General features: G+C 43.5%; 1 protein-coding gene across 1 annotated transcript in view; it reads left to right on the plus strand.

Annotated features, from left to right (window-relative positions):
- Window positions 1-17845, plus strand: part of Rbp (RIMS binding protein) — a 38246-nt gene that overhangs the window by 7183 nt on the left and 13218 nt on the right. Inside the window, exons 2-17 of the mRNA XM_028319554.1 lie at window positions 7658-7867; window positions 9594-9810; window positions 10413-10615; window positions 12534-12743; window positions 12810-12917; window positions 13160-13267; window positions 13320-13433; window positions 13598-13735; window positions 14240-14320; window positions 14555-14662; window positions 15089-15305; window positions 15403-16311; window positions 16394-16514; window positions 16607-16784; window positions 16958-17102; window positions 17654-17844. Coding sequence (XP_028175355.1) covers window positions 7658-7867; window positions 9594-9810; window positions 10413-10615; window positions 12534-12743; window positions 12810-12917; window positions 13160-13267; window positions 13320-13433; window positions 13598-13735; window positions 14240-14320; window positions 14555-14662; window positions 15089-15305; window positions 15403-16311; window positions 16394-16514; window positions 16607-16784; window positions 16958-17102; window positions 17654-17844 — 3258 coding nt within the window. The remainder of the gene's footprint in view (window positions 1-7657; window positions 7868-9593; window positions 9811-10412; window positions 10616-12533; window positions 12744-12809; window positions 12918-13159; window positions 13268-13319; window positions 13434-13597; window positions 13736-14239; window positions 14321-14554; window positions 14663-15088; window positions 15306-15402; window positions 16312-16393; window positions 16515-16606; window positions 16785-16957; window positions 17103-17653; window position 17845) is intronic.

A 17845-nucleotide genomic window follows, 5' to 3' on the forward strand; every position in this document is an offset into this window, starting at 1 on the left:
AGTTGCCCCAGCTTAGGCCCCATAAATTGGGTATCAACATAAATTCCCGCTGGAAAATTGAAAAGTTTTATCGTCATCGTAATATATCTGTTTAACGACTTGCCACTGCCACTTAACATTTGGGGGATAATATGTTTTCAGGTTGATACTGTGATAACGACGATATATTTTATACAGGGTGTAAGCCTTCTTGGATCGATCGATAATTTGAAAGTTTCGTATTTTGGTTGTACGATAGTAATTATATTTTCAGTGTTTTCTTTCAACTTCGAAGCCACGCAAATATATTTTGAGATTAGTTCATACTTAGGTACTTAATTATTGTATAACCCTTTTCTTCATAAAGCTATCTAGCTTATAAATGTTTAATTTTTAGCTCCTTACCCTATTTTACACGTTATTTTATAGCATTAGAAAGAGAGGTCTCTCCAAAGTCACTTTTTTCCATTTGATACTTTTTGCTCAGCTTTTTATTTTTCCTTCTTAATTTTGCTGAAACAAAAGCAGGCCGATCTTTCATTTCGTCACCGAAATGACGTGTTTCGTAAACAGACACTTTATACTGAGCGAACTTAAACAAACCTTAGTTGATGCAGGGGAAAAATCGCGGCGTAATCACCGCCATTAGCGATATTCGTCACGTATTGATGGATCACCCGCGATCTCACGACTAGCCCGGTATACTATGTCTGGCCAATGGGAACAGGCAGTTTTCATAAAAAAGCCGAGTTACATTGACAGTGTGCTATCTGAGTGTCGAATTATTTGAGTAAAGTTGCTAAGTTTATTGAGAAAGCTATTATCTCTGAATTCTCTGATTGAGCCGATTTTTATCACACTATATGTACAAAAATGATAGATTTTATTGGCTGTGCTGTTAGGCTGCTCAACCACGAAGGTATTTGCAACGATATAAGAGTCTTTATATGGGACTTGAATTACCATGTAGCATGCTCTACCAGTGAAAATAATTGTGTAAAATTATTTTTTGGCATAAGAGTTTTATTAGATATCAATAAAATTCGACTTATTCTTTGTAGGTAATGTAATGTTATTTATATAAGGTAGAGAATATTTAGAGAATAGTTTAGTTTAGAATATTGATGTGTTTTAGAAATAACTGTTTATTCGAAATCGGTTATTCGAAATAGATCAACAATGGGATACGTACGATAAATGTGACCTAGGTACAAAATTTTGTCATGATAGAAGCTCACCTTATTTACGATGTCGTAATTCCGCAACCTGCCTCCAAACCGCAAATCTCGCAGTTTTAGATTTATCTCTTTACATGCGAGCGTCATTATATCCCTTACCTCTGCTATCTGAGGGCCTAGCCTCTTGATACGTATATTTTGCACCCTCGTCATCTCCGATATGATGTCTAGACGCGATTCAGTCGTCATAAATCTAGTAAATGGAATCGGTTTAGTCTGGTAACGATTAATGAACATTGAACAGCTTTGAAGGCTATTCTGCTAAACTGTTTGTATGTATGTTTCGATCTATTCGTCTCTTTTTCACATTGACATGGTATTGAATGAGCGAGATGATTTGTAGTGTAGCGTCATATAGTTATCGAAACTAATAATTTTCAGGTAAATGTTCTACCATCACGACTAACTCATAACAGAGCACCTTATTACTCTCATTGTATAATATTTTTAACTACTTAGGCATGATAGATATACCGTGTCAGAAACAATAAATGAACTAAAATAATTCAACGAGCTCGCTCGCTGGTTATGCGCTAAAAGTAGCCACTCTGAAGAGTAATAAAACTGTGCCGGATTTTCACTACCTCATGCTAAACCATTTTGACTTACGGAGGGTTCACGGAACCTTCGCGATCATTACACAATACGAGCCCCCAAATAAGAGGGCATAAAAAGCGGATGGATGCCGAGCTGTAAGCAATGTAAACTAAGCTCTAGTCTGCTGATGTAACGAATACGAATACGATTATTCGTATTCGGTGAAATAATAATTACGAATATGAATACCTACTTTTTTAAATTTTGTCACACACGTGTGTGCCTCCCTACACTATAGCCACAACGAGACGAGGGGAAAACCCCGGACAGTATGTAACAAAGTAGTAAGTAAGATCTCTTCCGGAATTGGACAGTCAATAGCAGGTTGATTGTAGGTACAAGTATTATTTTGTTTTGTGAACAAAAAATATGCCAGTTGTAAATTTTTATTACTAAAACATTAACCATAATAAAAATAGTTAATTTTATGAGTCTTTATGACTACATAGAGATATTCGTATTCGCCGAATAGTAGATTTAATATTCCTATTCATAAAAGTAGCATTCGTTGCACTACTCTCATTACTCTAACGGAAGAGCTTTTGGCTGCGCGCACACAGCGAAGATAGTCTTACTCTGTACCGATAGCTACCGAAGCAACATGAGCCGTAATTCAATACGACAGGGACGAAATTATAGACCTTGACAGAATAATAACCAGCACTGCATGTTCTCTTGGCACGTAACGTGCTCGTGCTCGTACATTTTTCGTGGAACCGATCCCCTATTAAGAGTTACCGCGATGTCGTGTTGGTTAAAGTTAAGTTAAAGTTTGTCGCATTCGCAAAATGCAGCGGAACTAGTTCATATTTCAGTTCATTAAGAACTCTGACTGCGTTCCAACTGAATTAGATATTGCAGCCATTTAGTTGAAATATTAACACAGCTTTGGCGCCGTGAATAACTTAAGAATATTAAATTATATTAACTGACATAAAGTGCAGTTTGACCTTTTTCCTAAAAACTGAAGAACATTTTCTCTTCGCTGACCGAATCTGCTCTGTTCAGAGAAGAAGTTGTTAATTTGATCTCTTTTGTGCACACTACACGTACCTTTATTAAAGGAGGCGAATTTTCGGAATCCAATTTTCAAAAGATTCAAGACGATCCTAAAATAATATACAATAACTAATAGCATTTGACCAAATAAAAATATTTCTAGCAGCCGAATATTGGCTTTGCCTGTAGAGCCTTCGTAGTTGCTTCAGCCCCATTTCCTTCTAAATATCAAATACATCAGATTTCTCTGTACGTAAAATGTCGCTGGCGTTAGCAGGAACCACGAACACACCTGACACGCGACGGCTTACGGCAGAAATAAATATTATGTTGAACTTTTATTCTCTGAAATACAGGTTAGTTTTAGAATTTAGGTAGCTTTAAAGCAAAAAGGCTTGTTTGATCTTTATATTGCAAAAAGAAGTTAGGTTCAATCTATCGTAATTTCACATATTTTACAATTATTTACTTCTTAACAACAATGCCTGCTTATGTTTTTACACCACGTTGGGCGCCACTTAACTATTACCGTTCCGTCATAAAATTAAAACAATACCACTATATCTATTTTGATTTAGTTAAATGAGTATTTATCAAAGTGTTTCAACTGTATTCTGACTTAAGACTGAAATTAAGTCAGACATAACTTACGTTAAAATTAGGACAAAAATGCATACGATGGCGTACTTCCAAATTTTATATTTTTTATTTAAATAACGCAATATCAGCCAGTATACACAATGTTGCCAGCATAGTTTTAGTGTTGCCAATAACGTCTGCGCAGATGTGCCGGATGTTTAATATTGGTAAACTTTCGATATGAGCAGACAAAAATCTACGATGACACCGGGCTGTTGGAACTTTGCGAGTGCATCCGAGTATGTGCATGTTGTGTTAAGAGTTTGCACGAGATGCACAATGCACATTGCACACGAAGTTTTGTTCTAAAACGATGCAGCAACGACAGTTTCTTGCGTGTTCTTCTTTGCACCGGTCGTATATTGGTTGAGTTTATGATTTTTTTCTTTTTATGATGGTTTGGTTCTTCAAAATACCTACAGCAACGATTTGGAACCTAAAAATTACTAATGATAAAAAACAAACATCTTTTTAGTTAATNAATTAATTTAAAAAAAGTATTTGATGACAAGCCTGCAAGTTATAAAAGTAAGTCTAAGCTGATAATAGACAATTAGTATTAATAAAAAAAGATTTATAGCAGCTAGCAAGACGATTATCGCATTTCTTTTGAGTTTTAAAACTTTCTTAGCAATTTCTTCTTCGAATTAACTTCAGCTCTTGTAATAGCTTTGAAATCCCTCTAATGGTTTTATGTCACTTTACTAAAAATATTTTACACGACGTCGTCTTATCACAAATTGAGCCAGTGAAATAGAGTTTCTTTCCATCAGGCAGCATTAATTTCATAGAGTCTATTACATATTTATATACTTCAAGGACTGGTACACTTTGAAGGAGTTAAGTTAGAGTATAAATTGTTATGGGTGGTTAATAATATTATGAATATGAAAAGAAAATGCATTTTTCTTTTCCAGCCCTAAGCCCAAAGCGTAGCGTCTGGCCTTCAAGCCGCCACGGAGTCTGGCACTGATTAAAGGGTGGGAAAACAGCACAATATTGGTCGAAAATCGTCGGTTTTTTAAATCAATGTAAAAACTAAACAATAAAAAATTTGTTGTAACGTATCATCGTTTTCGTGGATAGAAAATAATAAATACTGGATGATTGACCACATAAATGATAAGACATAGAAAACAAATTGTATACTTAGGGTAACTACCTCCTAATATTACCAACACGCAAGTATTTACACCTTGATCTCTACATGGTAAAACAAAGTCTCTTCGTCTGTCTATACGTTATTTATTCTTTTAAATATGCAACTGATTTTAGTCCCGTTTTCATCAATAGAGTAGTAATAGAGAGAGAGTAGTTGCATCAGTCTATCCGTGCGAAGCCGGGGCGGGTCGCCTAGTATTGTCAATTATCACTTCAATTTTATTTAATAGCCAGTCCAAATGTTATTGATCCGCAGACAAAAGTCGAAGGTTATTTGGGAAGAAGTTGGTAGTTGTACCGTCTGGCATCACTGCCAACTCCCAGTCGTCACGGAGTCTGCCGCTTTTGGCAGGGGCGGGGAAGGTCACGCAGCCGGTCGCCAACCTCTTTCGGAGCCTGATATAAATAGGCTCCATCCAGCAGCACTTAGACAGATTTTTGGGGCAAATAGATCTTTTATATTGCGGGAAACTTGGCAAAAAATATGTACTTTTTTACACCGAAAATTGGAGAGTTATCACATCATGTTTTGGTTCATTTATTTTTTATCTGATCCTATCGCTAGCCTTACAGTCTGCAATTATCAATTAATTAACTTGTAAATGAGACAAAATGTTTGAATACAATGAATTGCCTTGGCTGGCATACAAATTACCTGAAAAGGAAAAAAATATACCTACCCAAATTACTTGTTATTGGGTAGGTACCTACTCTAATTCCATGAAAATTGGCAATAATACAAAGAAATTAATCGAATTATAATAATAAAATTGATATATTTATATTAATTAACCATATTTGATTACAAACTTAAATGCATTATCAGATCAATAATCTCGGTTTCAGTAGATTTTAAACTCAATTTAAAAATTGCTGAGCACTTGCCGATTATAGTACGCAAATGAGATGGTACACGGTTGATTGCAATTAATTATTCACTGAATCTCGCACAGTTGAGTCCGACAATTAAGCAATTATTGCATCAGAACCCGCAATTTAACGGCAATCAAAAAGGGGGATTTCGAGCTAAGTTGCTGAGCCTTCGTCTGGCCGCTGCCGCCCCGGAGTCTCGGAGTCTGGGCCCGGGAGGGGAAGGTCATCGAAATCAGGTCAGCGCTCTTTTTCGGTGCCTTACCCACGAGGTCAAGTGATGCCAGATTCGCGATTTGAATATCTTAAGACAAGACGTTGAAATTACTTTATATGTATAGGATTCTCGACTTTTCTTTGTCTCCTTAGCCTTTTAAATAAGTTGGCATGCTATGTTAGCGTTTTCAAAAGGTTTTTTGATTCAGTTCATTGATTCTGCATTTTTGATGATAATAACTTTGTTCGAATCGCGAGCGAGTAATCTCTACATCCTACAAACAATAAGTCACTTCTTAGGTAGGTATAGACAACGGCAAAATAATCTGAATTCTGGACTGTGGCATTATATGTTGTTTTACGTGCTTTTTTGCGCAAAAATGTATAGTCTACTGTACGCAAGCGACTACCTATAAATAAAGAAAATGTATTTCGTTCATTCAGACTTCAAGTGCCGCCATAAATCAGTGATTATAAACGCCTTTTATTCTTTCCGAGCCATAAATTATTCTAATCCATTGTCAACTTTGCTTCACTAACATTTGCATGGCATTAACGATGTTTTGATCTATTCCGGCTCAAAGCTTCAAATAAAGTATTTTCTTTACAAAGGCTATAATGATACGAACTTCTCCTTATCCCCTCCCTTTGCATTCACCGTAATGGATTCCTACATTTGAAGGGTGGCCTTAATTCTCTGGGAATAATGGAGTATCAAGAATAACCCATATCGGGTCATTGTGGTGGGCGGGAACTGCTGAGATCTTTAGAGATAGAAGAGGTGGGAAAATCTTGGATTAACCTACGATTTCTTAGGGCAAGGCTGCTGAGAAAATTTGTCCATACATTGTTTTAGAATTGTGAACTATCTAATGCGTTTTGGAACTTCGAAAAGGATATCGAGAGTATGAATACAATTTTATCATTGATTTTTATTGTATAGGGCAGTTAGGGCATCATTTTATCTATAATATGCGCCATTAATAGACTCTGCTTTAAAATGTGTTGTCGTTTATGGTTTACAACTTAACTCTGACTACTAAACGACTAAAGAGTCGTGAGTCCATTACGATTTATCATTCATAAAACATACAACAACGTGCCGCGGGTTCATACGTTATGTGGCAGAACATTCTTATAAAACTACGAGAATGATTATTTATTTACGTCAGAAGTTGCAATTTTGGTGCGACTTCCATGACCATCGAAGGGATCAAGTTACTCTCATAACAGTCATAAAAAAATCAGGTTGTCTATTGTAACGGACGGAGGGGCAAATGGGGAATATTATATCAGTTCTTATCGGATGACGGCAATCGATACCCTGAAGCTGAAGGGCAAGCGACGACTCACTCGATTTTAACATAAAATCGATAAAATTCATACACCCATTACAGCGGTGGTTCTCTATTGTATAAAATCTTTTGATGTTAGATTTGATGTGTGAACTTGGGTCTTATGATGATGCAGAAGTACATAAGTATGTATTTGGTAACAAGTTTTACTAGTTTTGGGTTTCTGATATCAATCACCGTGACCAAGCGACTACTTTAATATTTGTTTTGCTTTTGAGTATTCAGGCATACGGCGAAAACTGTAATGTTTTTCAGGACATTGGTTAAATACACATTTATAAAATACACGGAAAATAGTTAAATTGATGAGTGTATATTGGAAGACCCTCAAATAGACCATGGTGTTAATTACAATATTAGTTAAATTATTTTGCCTTGAGTTAAATATAAGAAAGTAATGAAAAAGTGAAATTTGCTTTACGATAAATGCTGAGCTGAGCGGGTGCTTATTGGCACAGTTTTTTTTCACCTTTACCTCTTTGTTTTAATAGCCTGCATATATGTGTTTTTGTTGTTTTTTTTACTGTATTGTGTCTTTTTTTATTGTGTCAATAAACCTATTCTATTCTATTCTTTTACCTTGTATATTGTCATTGTCCTTAGAACATGAGTTACGGCTCGGGCGGCATGTCGGGCGGCGGCGGCGACACGGACACGCTGTCGCGGCGCCTGCGCGACGCCGAGCGCGCGCGAGCCGACGCCGAGCGGGCGCACGCCGACGCGCTCGCGCAGCTCCGCTCGGCGCAGCGCTCGCCGCTCGACGCGCACAACATGGAGCAGCTGCAGTCGCGCGCCAGGGAGCTGGAGAAGAAGGTACGCGCTATTGTAAGGAGCTGGCTTAGTTAGGTATCGCTTAAACTTAGTGGGTAAAGCCTAGCGTTCACACCCCGACTCGCTCGCACAGCTCCGCTCGGCGCAGCGGCTGCAGTCGCGTGCCAGGGAGCTGGAGAAGAAGGTATGTTACTGTTAGGAGTCGATCTGGTTGGGTTTAAGTGGTAGTAATTATCAAACGACACGGTTAGCGTTCGCAAGTCGACGCGCTCGCGCAGCTCCGCTCGGCGCAGCGCTCGCCGCTCGACGCGCACAACGTGGAGCAGCTGCAGTCGCGCGCCAGGGAGCTGGAGAAGAAGGTATGTTGCTGTTAGGAGTCAACGTAGTCTGTTAAGGAGAGGTAACGCCCAGAGTTCACACCCCGATGCGCTCGCGCAGCTCCGCAGAAGGTATGTTGCTGTTAGGAGTCAACGTGGTTTGTAAAGGAGTGGTTACGCCGAGCAGTTCCTACTGTTAGAAGTCTGTTAGAGTCGTAAGTGAAGCCTAGTGACCACACGCCGACGCGCATAATATGAAGCAGCTGCAGTGATGCGCCAGGAAGCTGGAGTAGAAGGTACGCTTCTGCTGGAAAATAGCATAATTTAGTAAAGAGTGGTGACGCCGAGCGAGCACACGCCGACGCGCTCGCGCAGTTCCGCTCGGCGCAGCGCTCGCCGCTCGACGCAGCGCTCGCCGCTCGACGCGCACAACGTGGAGCAGCTGCAGTCGCGCGCCAGGGAGCTGGAGAAGAAGGTACGCGCTATTGTAAGGAGCTGGCTTCGTTAGGTATCGCTTAAACTTAGTGGGTAAAGCCTAGCGTTCACACGCCGACGCGCTCGCGCAGCTCCGCTCGGCGCAGCGGCTGCAGTCGCGTGCCAGGGAGCTGAAGAAGAAGGTACGCTTCTGCTGGAAAATAGCATAATTTAGTAAAGAGTGGTGACGCCGAGCGGGCGCACGCCGACGCGCTCGCGCAGCTCCGCTCGGCGCAGCGCTCGCCGCTCGACGCGCACAACGTGGAGCAGCTGCAGTCGCGCGCCAGGGAGCTGGAGAAGAAGATACGCTTTTGTTCTTGGTTCAATCCTTCCACAAACCTATGGTTCCATCTGCCTCAAGTCAAGGCGTATGAATCGAATCTTGGGAGAGCGCGTAAGTACTGTTCGAAGATCTTCCCTTTGCTTAATATTTGCTGCCTACAAACTTCCTTGGTGGGGTAATTTTGAACGATACAGTGAGTGTTCGCACGCCAATGCGCACAACGTGGAGCAGCTGCAGTCACGCGCCAGGGAGCTGGAGAAGAAGGTATGTCACATACAGCTGGATGCCGAACTGGTTCGTTATGAGCGGGATAGTATAGTAGAGTGACGACGCGACGTCGATTCTTCAGATTTCAGCGGTGCTCTTCCACACCAATGCTTGCTGCTTGATTATTATTCTGTGTCTACGGCACACAATATCGAAAATTCTAATGTATCTAAAGTAGACTGCAGTTTCTATTCGGCACCAAACGTGCGTGAACTCGGACATTGTTCGTTGGTTTCAGCCAAATAAGGTCCACTGCTGGATATAGGCCTCTCCCAAGGATTTCCACGACTTAATATTAATATTATGAGTGCTATTGGAGTTGGACAGTAACAGTACCAAAGGCGTAATTTGACTCTATTTAGCTCTAAACACATTTCATTTCAGAAATAAGGAAGAATCTTCAATAATAATTTTTGTTGATTCCCAGGCTGCTTTGGAAACCGTGCGCTGCGAAGAGCTGCAACTGGAGCTGTCGTCAGCGCTGCGCGCGCGCGGCGGGCACGGCGGGCACGGCGCGCCCGGCGGCGGCGGGTGGGGCGCGCCGCAGTCGCAGCCCGCCTCCGAGATCGAACGCATCATGGCTAAGATTGAGCAGGACAACCGCATCCTGGCGGAATTGGAGCACACTAGGTCTACAACACACGGTAAGATGTTACAGATGCTAATGTTAAAATGATTGATTAGAGATTTTCTCTTCATGAAAACACGAAACACCTCCTTTCTTCTCCAGGCAAAAGGCTGAAATGTATTTCTATTGATTCCTAAATAATAATAATAAAATGTTTATTGCCATTAAATCAATGTAAAGAGTATTCTTAAGACTAGCGGCTTCTGCACTAAGCATAGCTTGTGTCGCAGGAGCCTTTTGGTTTTTACAAGAAGATCTTTACTTTGGGGTCTTAGAACACACAGGCAGGCAATTTATTGCTATAAGAAACTAGCGGCCGCCCGCGACTTCGTACGCGTGGATCCCGTTTTACCCCCTTTTCCCGAATTTTCTTTGCTATAAACCTCACGGAGCCCGAGACCTTTCCAACGAATGCAAAACCGTGGAAATCGGTTCGTGCGTTCTGGAGTTATAGCGTCAGGGAGGAAAACCCGACTTATTTTTATAATAGTAGATTAAGATTAAAACATAATAATAATAGTAACAAAGCTTACATTAATGATAAGTTATAATATAAAATAATTGATACATAGTCCTTTATTATGCTTCGGGGATTTCAAGTGTCCTTTTCTTTAACAGGTATGCAGTCGAGCGGATCGAACCAAGCCCTAGGAGAGTTCCATTCGCCGACGCCATCGCCATTGCCACACTTGTACACGAGCACGTCGGGCCACGCCGCCATCTGCCAGAGCAACACCATGCCCACGCTGTCCACTCTCCACGCNGCGGCCGCCCCGGAGTCTCGGAGTCTGGGCCCGGGAGGGGAAGGTCATCGAAATCAGGTCAGCGCTCTTTTTCGGTGCCTTACCCACGCGGTCAAGTGATGCCAGATTCGCGATTTGAATATCTTAAGACAAGACGTTGAAATTACTTTATATGTATAGGATTCGTCGACTTTTCTTTGTCTCTTAAATAAGTTGGCATGCTATCTTAGCGTTTTCAAAAGGTTTTTTGATTCAGTTCATTGATTCTGCATTTTTGATGATAATAACTTTGTTCGAATCGCGAGCGAGTAATCTCTACATTCTACAAACAATAAGTCACTGCTTAGGTAGGTATAGACAACGGCAAAATAATCTGAATTCTGGACTGTGGCATAATATGTTGTTTTACGTGCTTTTTTGCGCAAAAATTTATAGTCTACTGTACGCAAGCGACTACCTATAAATAAAGAAAATGTATTTCGTTCATTCAAACTTCAAGTGCCGCCATAAATCAGTGATTATAAACGCCTTTTATTCTTTCCGAGCCATAAATTATTCTAATCCATTGTCAACTTTCCTTCACTAACATTTGCATGGCATTAACGATGTTTTGATCTATTCCGGCTCAAAGCTTCAAATAAAGTATTTTCTTTACAAAGGCTATAATGATACGAACTTCTCCTTATCCCCTCCCTTTGCATTCACCGTAATGGATTCCTACATTTGAAGGGTGGCCTTAATTCTCTGGGAATAATGGAGTATCAAGAATAACCCATATCGGATCATTGTGGTGGGCGGGAACTGCTGAGATCTTTAGAGATAGAAGAGGTGGGAAAATCTTGGATTAACCTACGATTTCTTAGGGCAAGGCTGCTGAGAAAATTTGCCTATACATTGTTTTAGAATTGTGAACTATCTAATGCGTTTTGGAACTTCGAAAAGGATATCGAGAGTATGAATACAATTTTATCATTGACTTTTATTGTATAGGGCAGTTAGGGCATCATTTGATCTATAATATGCGCCATTAATAGACTCTGCTTTAAAATGTGTTGTCGTTTATGGTTTACAACTTAACTATTGACTACTAAACGACTAAAGAGTCATGATCGTGAGTCCATTACGATTTATTCATAAAACATACAACAACGTGCCGCGGGTTCATACGTTATGTGGCAGAACATTCTTATAACGACTATAACACTACGAGAATGATTATTTATTTACGTCAGAAGTTGCAATTCTGGTGCGACTTCCATGACCATCGAAGGGATCAAGTTACTCTCATAACAGTCATAAAAAATTCAGGTTGTCTATTGTAACGGACGGAGGGGCAAATGGGGAATATTATATCAGTTCTTATCGTATGACGGAAATCGATACCCTGAAGCTGAAGGGCAAGCGATGACTCACTCGATTTTAACATAAAATCGATAAAATTCATACACCCATTACAGCGGTGGTTCTCTATTGTATAAAATCTTTTGATGTTAGATTTGATGTGTGAACTTGGGTCTTATGATAATACTTTGTTTTATTGGGTTAGGGTTTCTGATATCAATCACCGTGGCCACTTAAGCGACTCTACAATTTAATATTTGTCTTGTTTGAGTATTCAGGCATACAGCGAAAACTGTAATGTTTTTCAGAACATTAGTTAAATACACATTTATAAAATACACGGAAAATTGTTAAATTGATGAGTGTGTGTGCGAAGACCCTAAAATAAACCATGCTGTTCATTAATATTAGTTAAATTATTTTGCCTTGAGTTAAATATAAGAAAGTAATGAAAAAGTGAAATTTGCTTTACGATAAATGCTGAGCTGAGCGGGTGCTTATTGGCACAGTTTTTTCTCACCTTTACCTCTTTGTTTTAATAGCCTGCATATATGTGTTTTTGTTGTTTTTTTTTACTGTATTGTGTCTTTTTTTAATGTGTCAATAAACCTATTCTATTCTATTCTTTTACCTTGTATATTGTCATTGTCCTTAGAACATGAGTTACGGCTCGGGCGGCATGTCGGGCGGCGGCGGCGACACGGACACGCTGTCGCGGCGCCTGCGCGACGCCGAGCGCGCGCGAGCCGACGCCGAGCGCGCGCACGCCGACGCGCTCGCGCAGCTCCGCTCGGCGCAGCGCTCGCCGCTCGACGCGCACAACGTGGAGCAGCTGCAGTCGCGCGCCAGGGAGCTGGAGAAGAAGGTATGCTGCTGTTGGGAATCGATCTGGTTGGGTATAAGTGGTAGTAATATCAAACGACACGGCTAGCGTTCGCACGCCGACGCGCTCGCGCAGCTCCGCTCGGCGCAGCGCTCGCCGCTCGACGCGCACAACGTGGAGCAGCTGCAGTCGCGCGCCAGGGAGCTGGAGAAGAAGGTATGCTACTGTTAAGAGCTGGCTTAGTTATGTATCACTCATCATTATTATTTCAGCCATAGGACGTCCACTGCTAAACATAGGCCTCCCCCAATGACTTCCACATCGCACGGTTGGTAGCGGCCTGCATCCAGAGCCTCCTGCTACCTTTATCAGGTCGTCGGTCCACCTTGTGGGTGGACGTCCACGCTGCGTTTTCCGGTACGGTCCGGTATCACTCATACTTAGTGGGTAAAGCCTAGCGTTCACACGCCGACGCGCTCGCGCAGCTCCGCTCGGCGCAGCGCTCGCCGCTCGACGCGCACAACGTGGAGCAGCTGCAGTCGCGCGCCAGGGAGCTGGAGAAGAAGGTATGTTGATGTTAGGAGTCAACGTAGTTTGTTAAGGAGAGGAGACGCTCAGAGGGGCCAGAGTTACGCCGACGAGCTCGCGCATCCCCGCTCGGCGCAGCGCTCGCCGCTCGAAGCGCACAACGTGGAGCAGCTGCAGTCGCGCGCCAGGGAGCTGGAGAAGAAGGTACGCGCTATTGTAAGGAGCTGGCTTAGTTAGGTATCGCTTAAACTTAGTGGGTAAAGCCTAGCGTTCACACCCCGACTCGCTCGCACAGCTCCGCTCGGCGCAGCGGTTGCAGTCGCGTGCCAGGGAGCTGGAGAAGAAGGTACGCTTCTGCTGGAAAATAGCATAATTTAGTAAAGAGTGGTGACGCCGAGCGGGCGCACGCCGACGCGCTCGCGCAGCTCCGCTCGGCGCAGCGCTCGCTGCTCGACGCGCACAACGTGGAGCAGCTGCAGTCGCGCGCCAGGGAGCTGGAGAAGAAGGTATGCTACTGTTAGGAGTCAACGGGGTTTGTTAAGGAGTGGTAACGACGAGCAGTTCCTATTGTTAGAAGTCTGTTAGGGTCGTGAAGCCTAGTGACCACATGCCGACGCGCATAATATGGAGCAGCTGCAGTGACGCGCCAGGGAGCTGGAGAAGAAGGTACGCTTCTGCTGGAAAATAGCATAATTTAGTAAAGAGTGGTGACGCCGAGCGAGCACACGCCGACGCGCTCGCGCAGCTCCACTCGGCAAAGCGCTCGCCGCTCGTCGCGCACAACGTGGAGCAGCTGAAGTCACGCGCCAGGGAGCTTCTGTTATTGGTTCAATCCCTCCACCAACCTATGGTTCTACCTGCCTCAAGGCGTATGAATTGAATCTTGGGAGAGCGCGTAGGTACTGTTCGAGGATCTTCTGTTTGCGTTATAATTCGCTCCCTACAAATGTCCTTGGTGGAGTAATGTCGAACGATACAGTGAGCGTTCACACCCCAATGCGCTCGCGCAGCTCCGCTCGGCGCAGCGCTCGCCGCTCGACGCGCACAACGTGGAGCAGCTGCAGTCGCGCGCCAGGGAGCTGGAGAAGAAGGTATGCTACTGTTAGGAGCTGGCTTAGTTAGGTATCACTCATCATCATTATTTCAGCCATAGGACGTCCACTGCTAAACATAGGCCTCCCCCAATGACTTCCACATCGCACGGTTGGTAGCGGCCTGCATCCAGCGCCTTCCTGCTACCTTTATCAGGTCGTCGGTCCACCTTGTGGGTGGACGTCCACGCTGCGTTTTCCGGTACGGTCCGGTATTTAGTTGGTAAAGCCTAGCGTTCACACGCCGACGCGCTGGCGCAGCTCCGCTCGGCGCAGCGCTCGCCGCTCGACGCGCACAACGTGGAGCAGCTGCAGTCGCGCGCCAGGGAGCTGGAGAAGAAGGTATGCTGCTATGGAGTCAATATGGTTTGGAAAAGAGTCAGAGAGATATAGCGAAAACACTCTGACGCACTCGCACACCTTCTTTTTGCACAGCGCCCGCCGTGTGGAGCGTGAGGGAGTTGGAAAAGAAGGAATATTGTTGAAAGTCAACCTGATAAGACTTCAGCAACTTCAATCATGTCAGCGGTGTAACTGGTGACTAACGTACTTGCTTAGCTCAATTCTAACGTATCTGAAGAAACGTGCAGGACTACAGAGGCTATTCGGCATCAAGCGTGACGCCAGATGGTCACAGTCACAGGACACGCAGCCATTAGTATTAGACAATAGGTCAAACAGTACTATAAGCGTAATTCTAGTGTACTTATTTGACTCTATTATTTCAGCAGTAACAAAGAATTATACCACATTCTTGTCAATTCCCAGGCTGCTTTAGAAACCGTGCGCTGCGAAGAGCTGCAACTGGAGCTGTCGTCGGCGCTGCGCGCGCGCGGCGGGCACGGCGGCCACGGCGCGCCCGGCGGCGGCGGGTGGGGCGCGCCGCAGTCGCAGCCCGCCTCCGAGATCGAGCGCATCATGGCTAAGATTGAGCAGGACAACCGCATCCTGGCGGAATTGGAGCACACTAGGTCTACAACACACGGTAGGATGTTACAGATGCTATTGTTAAAATGGTTTATAAATATTCATGGTTTTCTTATCCTCCGGGATCATTGTAATAGTATCTTTGTTTCGGACAGGTATGCAGTCAAGCGGATCGAACCAAGCCCTGGGAGAGTTCCATTCGCCGACGCCATCGCCACTGCCACACTTGTACACGAGCACGTCGGGCCACGCCGCCATCTGCCAGAGCAACACTATGCCCACGCTGTCCACGCTCCACGCCACCGGCCAGTTCACGGCGCCCAGCTCCAACTCCGTCGCCTACTCCATGAGCGCGCACAACCCCACCTCATACTCCAACCCTGTCTCAGCCTACTCCACTAACTCCTACCTTCCAAACACCCACCAAGTCACCTTCACCAACCCAGTTACCGCGCCGCTAGTTAATAACATTAGTCAAATATCAAGCACCCTCGCCGGGCTGCAGAGCAATCTTCAGAACATTACAGGGAATGTGTCGGGCATGAATTTGGGAGGTGGTCTCACCGGTTCCGGACTAACTGGAACGCTCCCCGGATCAGGCCTGACCAGTTGCTTGAACAACGTACAAACCAGCTTATCTGGAGGCCTTACGAGTACCCTCAGTGGAATACAGTCAAGCTTAACAGGTGCTCTCAATCCTTTATCTAACATAACCGGTGCTACTCAACTCGGAACTTTGAACACCAGCCTGACGGGCACGAACGCATATGGCACCGGCACTTATACGAACCCCCTACTCTCAAGTGGCTTAGGAACAAATGCAATGAATATAAAACTTAAACCTTTAGACGAAATCGACCTCGGTATAGGTAGATATGGAACTACTACGAGTGGAGTAGGCAGAGTGGCGACTCCCGTGACTCCGCACCAACCCTCATGGAGTTTAGGTTTAGATAGCCAATTTGGACCTGATAGAATGGCTGGCATGGATTCAGGGTTCAGCCACGACCGAAACCAACGAGCTTTGTCTAGAATTATGCCCAATTCTGGATTAGAAATGGATGGTTAGTATTATTTATATTTACATCTATAGTAATATTATTGAAATTGGCTTTATGGATATGTAAATCTGTATTATTTTTTTAGTCCGAAACACACATTTCATGAACGGCGCTGTAACCAATGAGCCTCAAGTGGACATGCTGGATATTCCTGGAAAGGGCCGTTGCTGTGTTTACATTGCCCGATTTTCATACGATCCACCGGAGTAAGTTCTATTACATCATTGTTCCTTTGATTGTGTTACTTATTTTTTCCATTCTATAGATTATGAATCTTTGACAGCAATCGTGTTTCCAGGATCGAAAGTGCAGAAGGTGAACTATCGATATGTGCCGGTGATTATTTGCTAGTCTGGGGTCCACCAGATCCTAATGCATCCATGCTAGATGCGGAATTGTTAGATGGCAGAAGAGGCTTAGTACCAGCTAATTTCGTACAAAGATTAGTCGGAGATGATCTTTTAGAATTTCATCAGGTCTGTATACTTTGTCTTATTATATTCACTAGATGGAAATTTTTATCTTTGTCTTCTGACATTTCATACCATTTTGTAGAAATCTCATTTCTGAGCTGCGCAACTGATGCCAAACTTTTCTAATATCATAAAAACTTTAAGTTATTTCTTTGTTATGTAAATGGTAACGACAGACTTGTTCGCAGGCGGTGGTGACCACTCTGAGGGACGTCGATGAGTCTGCCACGACCGCGGTCAGTGACCTCTCCCTCAGCCGTGACGTGGCACGCCTGAGCGAAGTGGCAGACATCAGCGAAGGGCCCGAAGACGACGACAATGGTAAGTATCCTTTGATCAAATCGTAGGGCTCGAATTATAGTAAAATTTTTACCATTGGATATCATAAAAACTTTTGAAAACTAGACTCAACTTAGTGTTGAACAATTAGCAATTAGTAACGTAAAGTCCTAGACTGTTTTACTAAATTAGCAGCTTACTGATATAATTAAAGATTGATTAGATTTTATACAATTTAATATAGTTTACTTTTTAACAATCACACCACCACAACATTTACTCTTTTGAACTCAAACTTCTGCATGCTTACGCAGGCGCATCAATACACCTCTACATGATGCTTGAGAATCACGATTTTAAAATTTGAAGTAAAACTTGAAAATTTTACACGTCACATTTTGACCATGCATTTATCATATGGAAATGTAGCAATAGTTTTATAGCGGAACCTTTCCTTCCTATGTCCCCGTCCCGTTACCGCTGGACTTCGCTGCACGCTTCTTCGCATATCACTCGCACTTCGCCTGCCTGGCTGCACTCCTATGCGATCTACCCTCGGACCTGAACAGCCGAGCTGTTTTTCTCGTCGCTAGTGCCTGCGCCGCGGCAGCTGACCCTGGAGCGGCAGTTGAACAAGTCCGTGCTCATCGGCTGGACGGCGCCCGAGGGCGTCCAGCAGGCTAACATCGAGAGCTACCACGTCTACGTCGACGGAGTCCTCAAAACGACCGTCAAGGCTACCGAGCGCACCCGCGCTCTGGTCGAAGGAGTCGACTCCAACAGAG

The sequence above is a fragment of the Ostrinia furnacalis genome, unplaced genomic scaffold, assembly GCF_004193835.3.
Source record: "Ostrinia furnacalis isolate ACB-3 unplaced genomic scaffold, ASM419383v2 OfSCF7245, whole genome shotgun sequence".
NCBI classification, from domain to species: domain Eukaryota; kingdom Metazoa; phylum Arthropoda; class Insecta; order Lepidoptera; family Crambidae; genus Ostrinia; species Ostrinia furnacalis.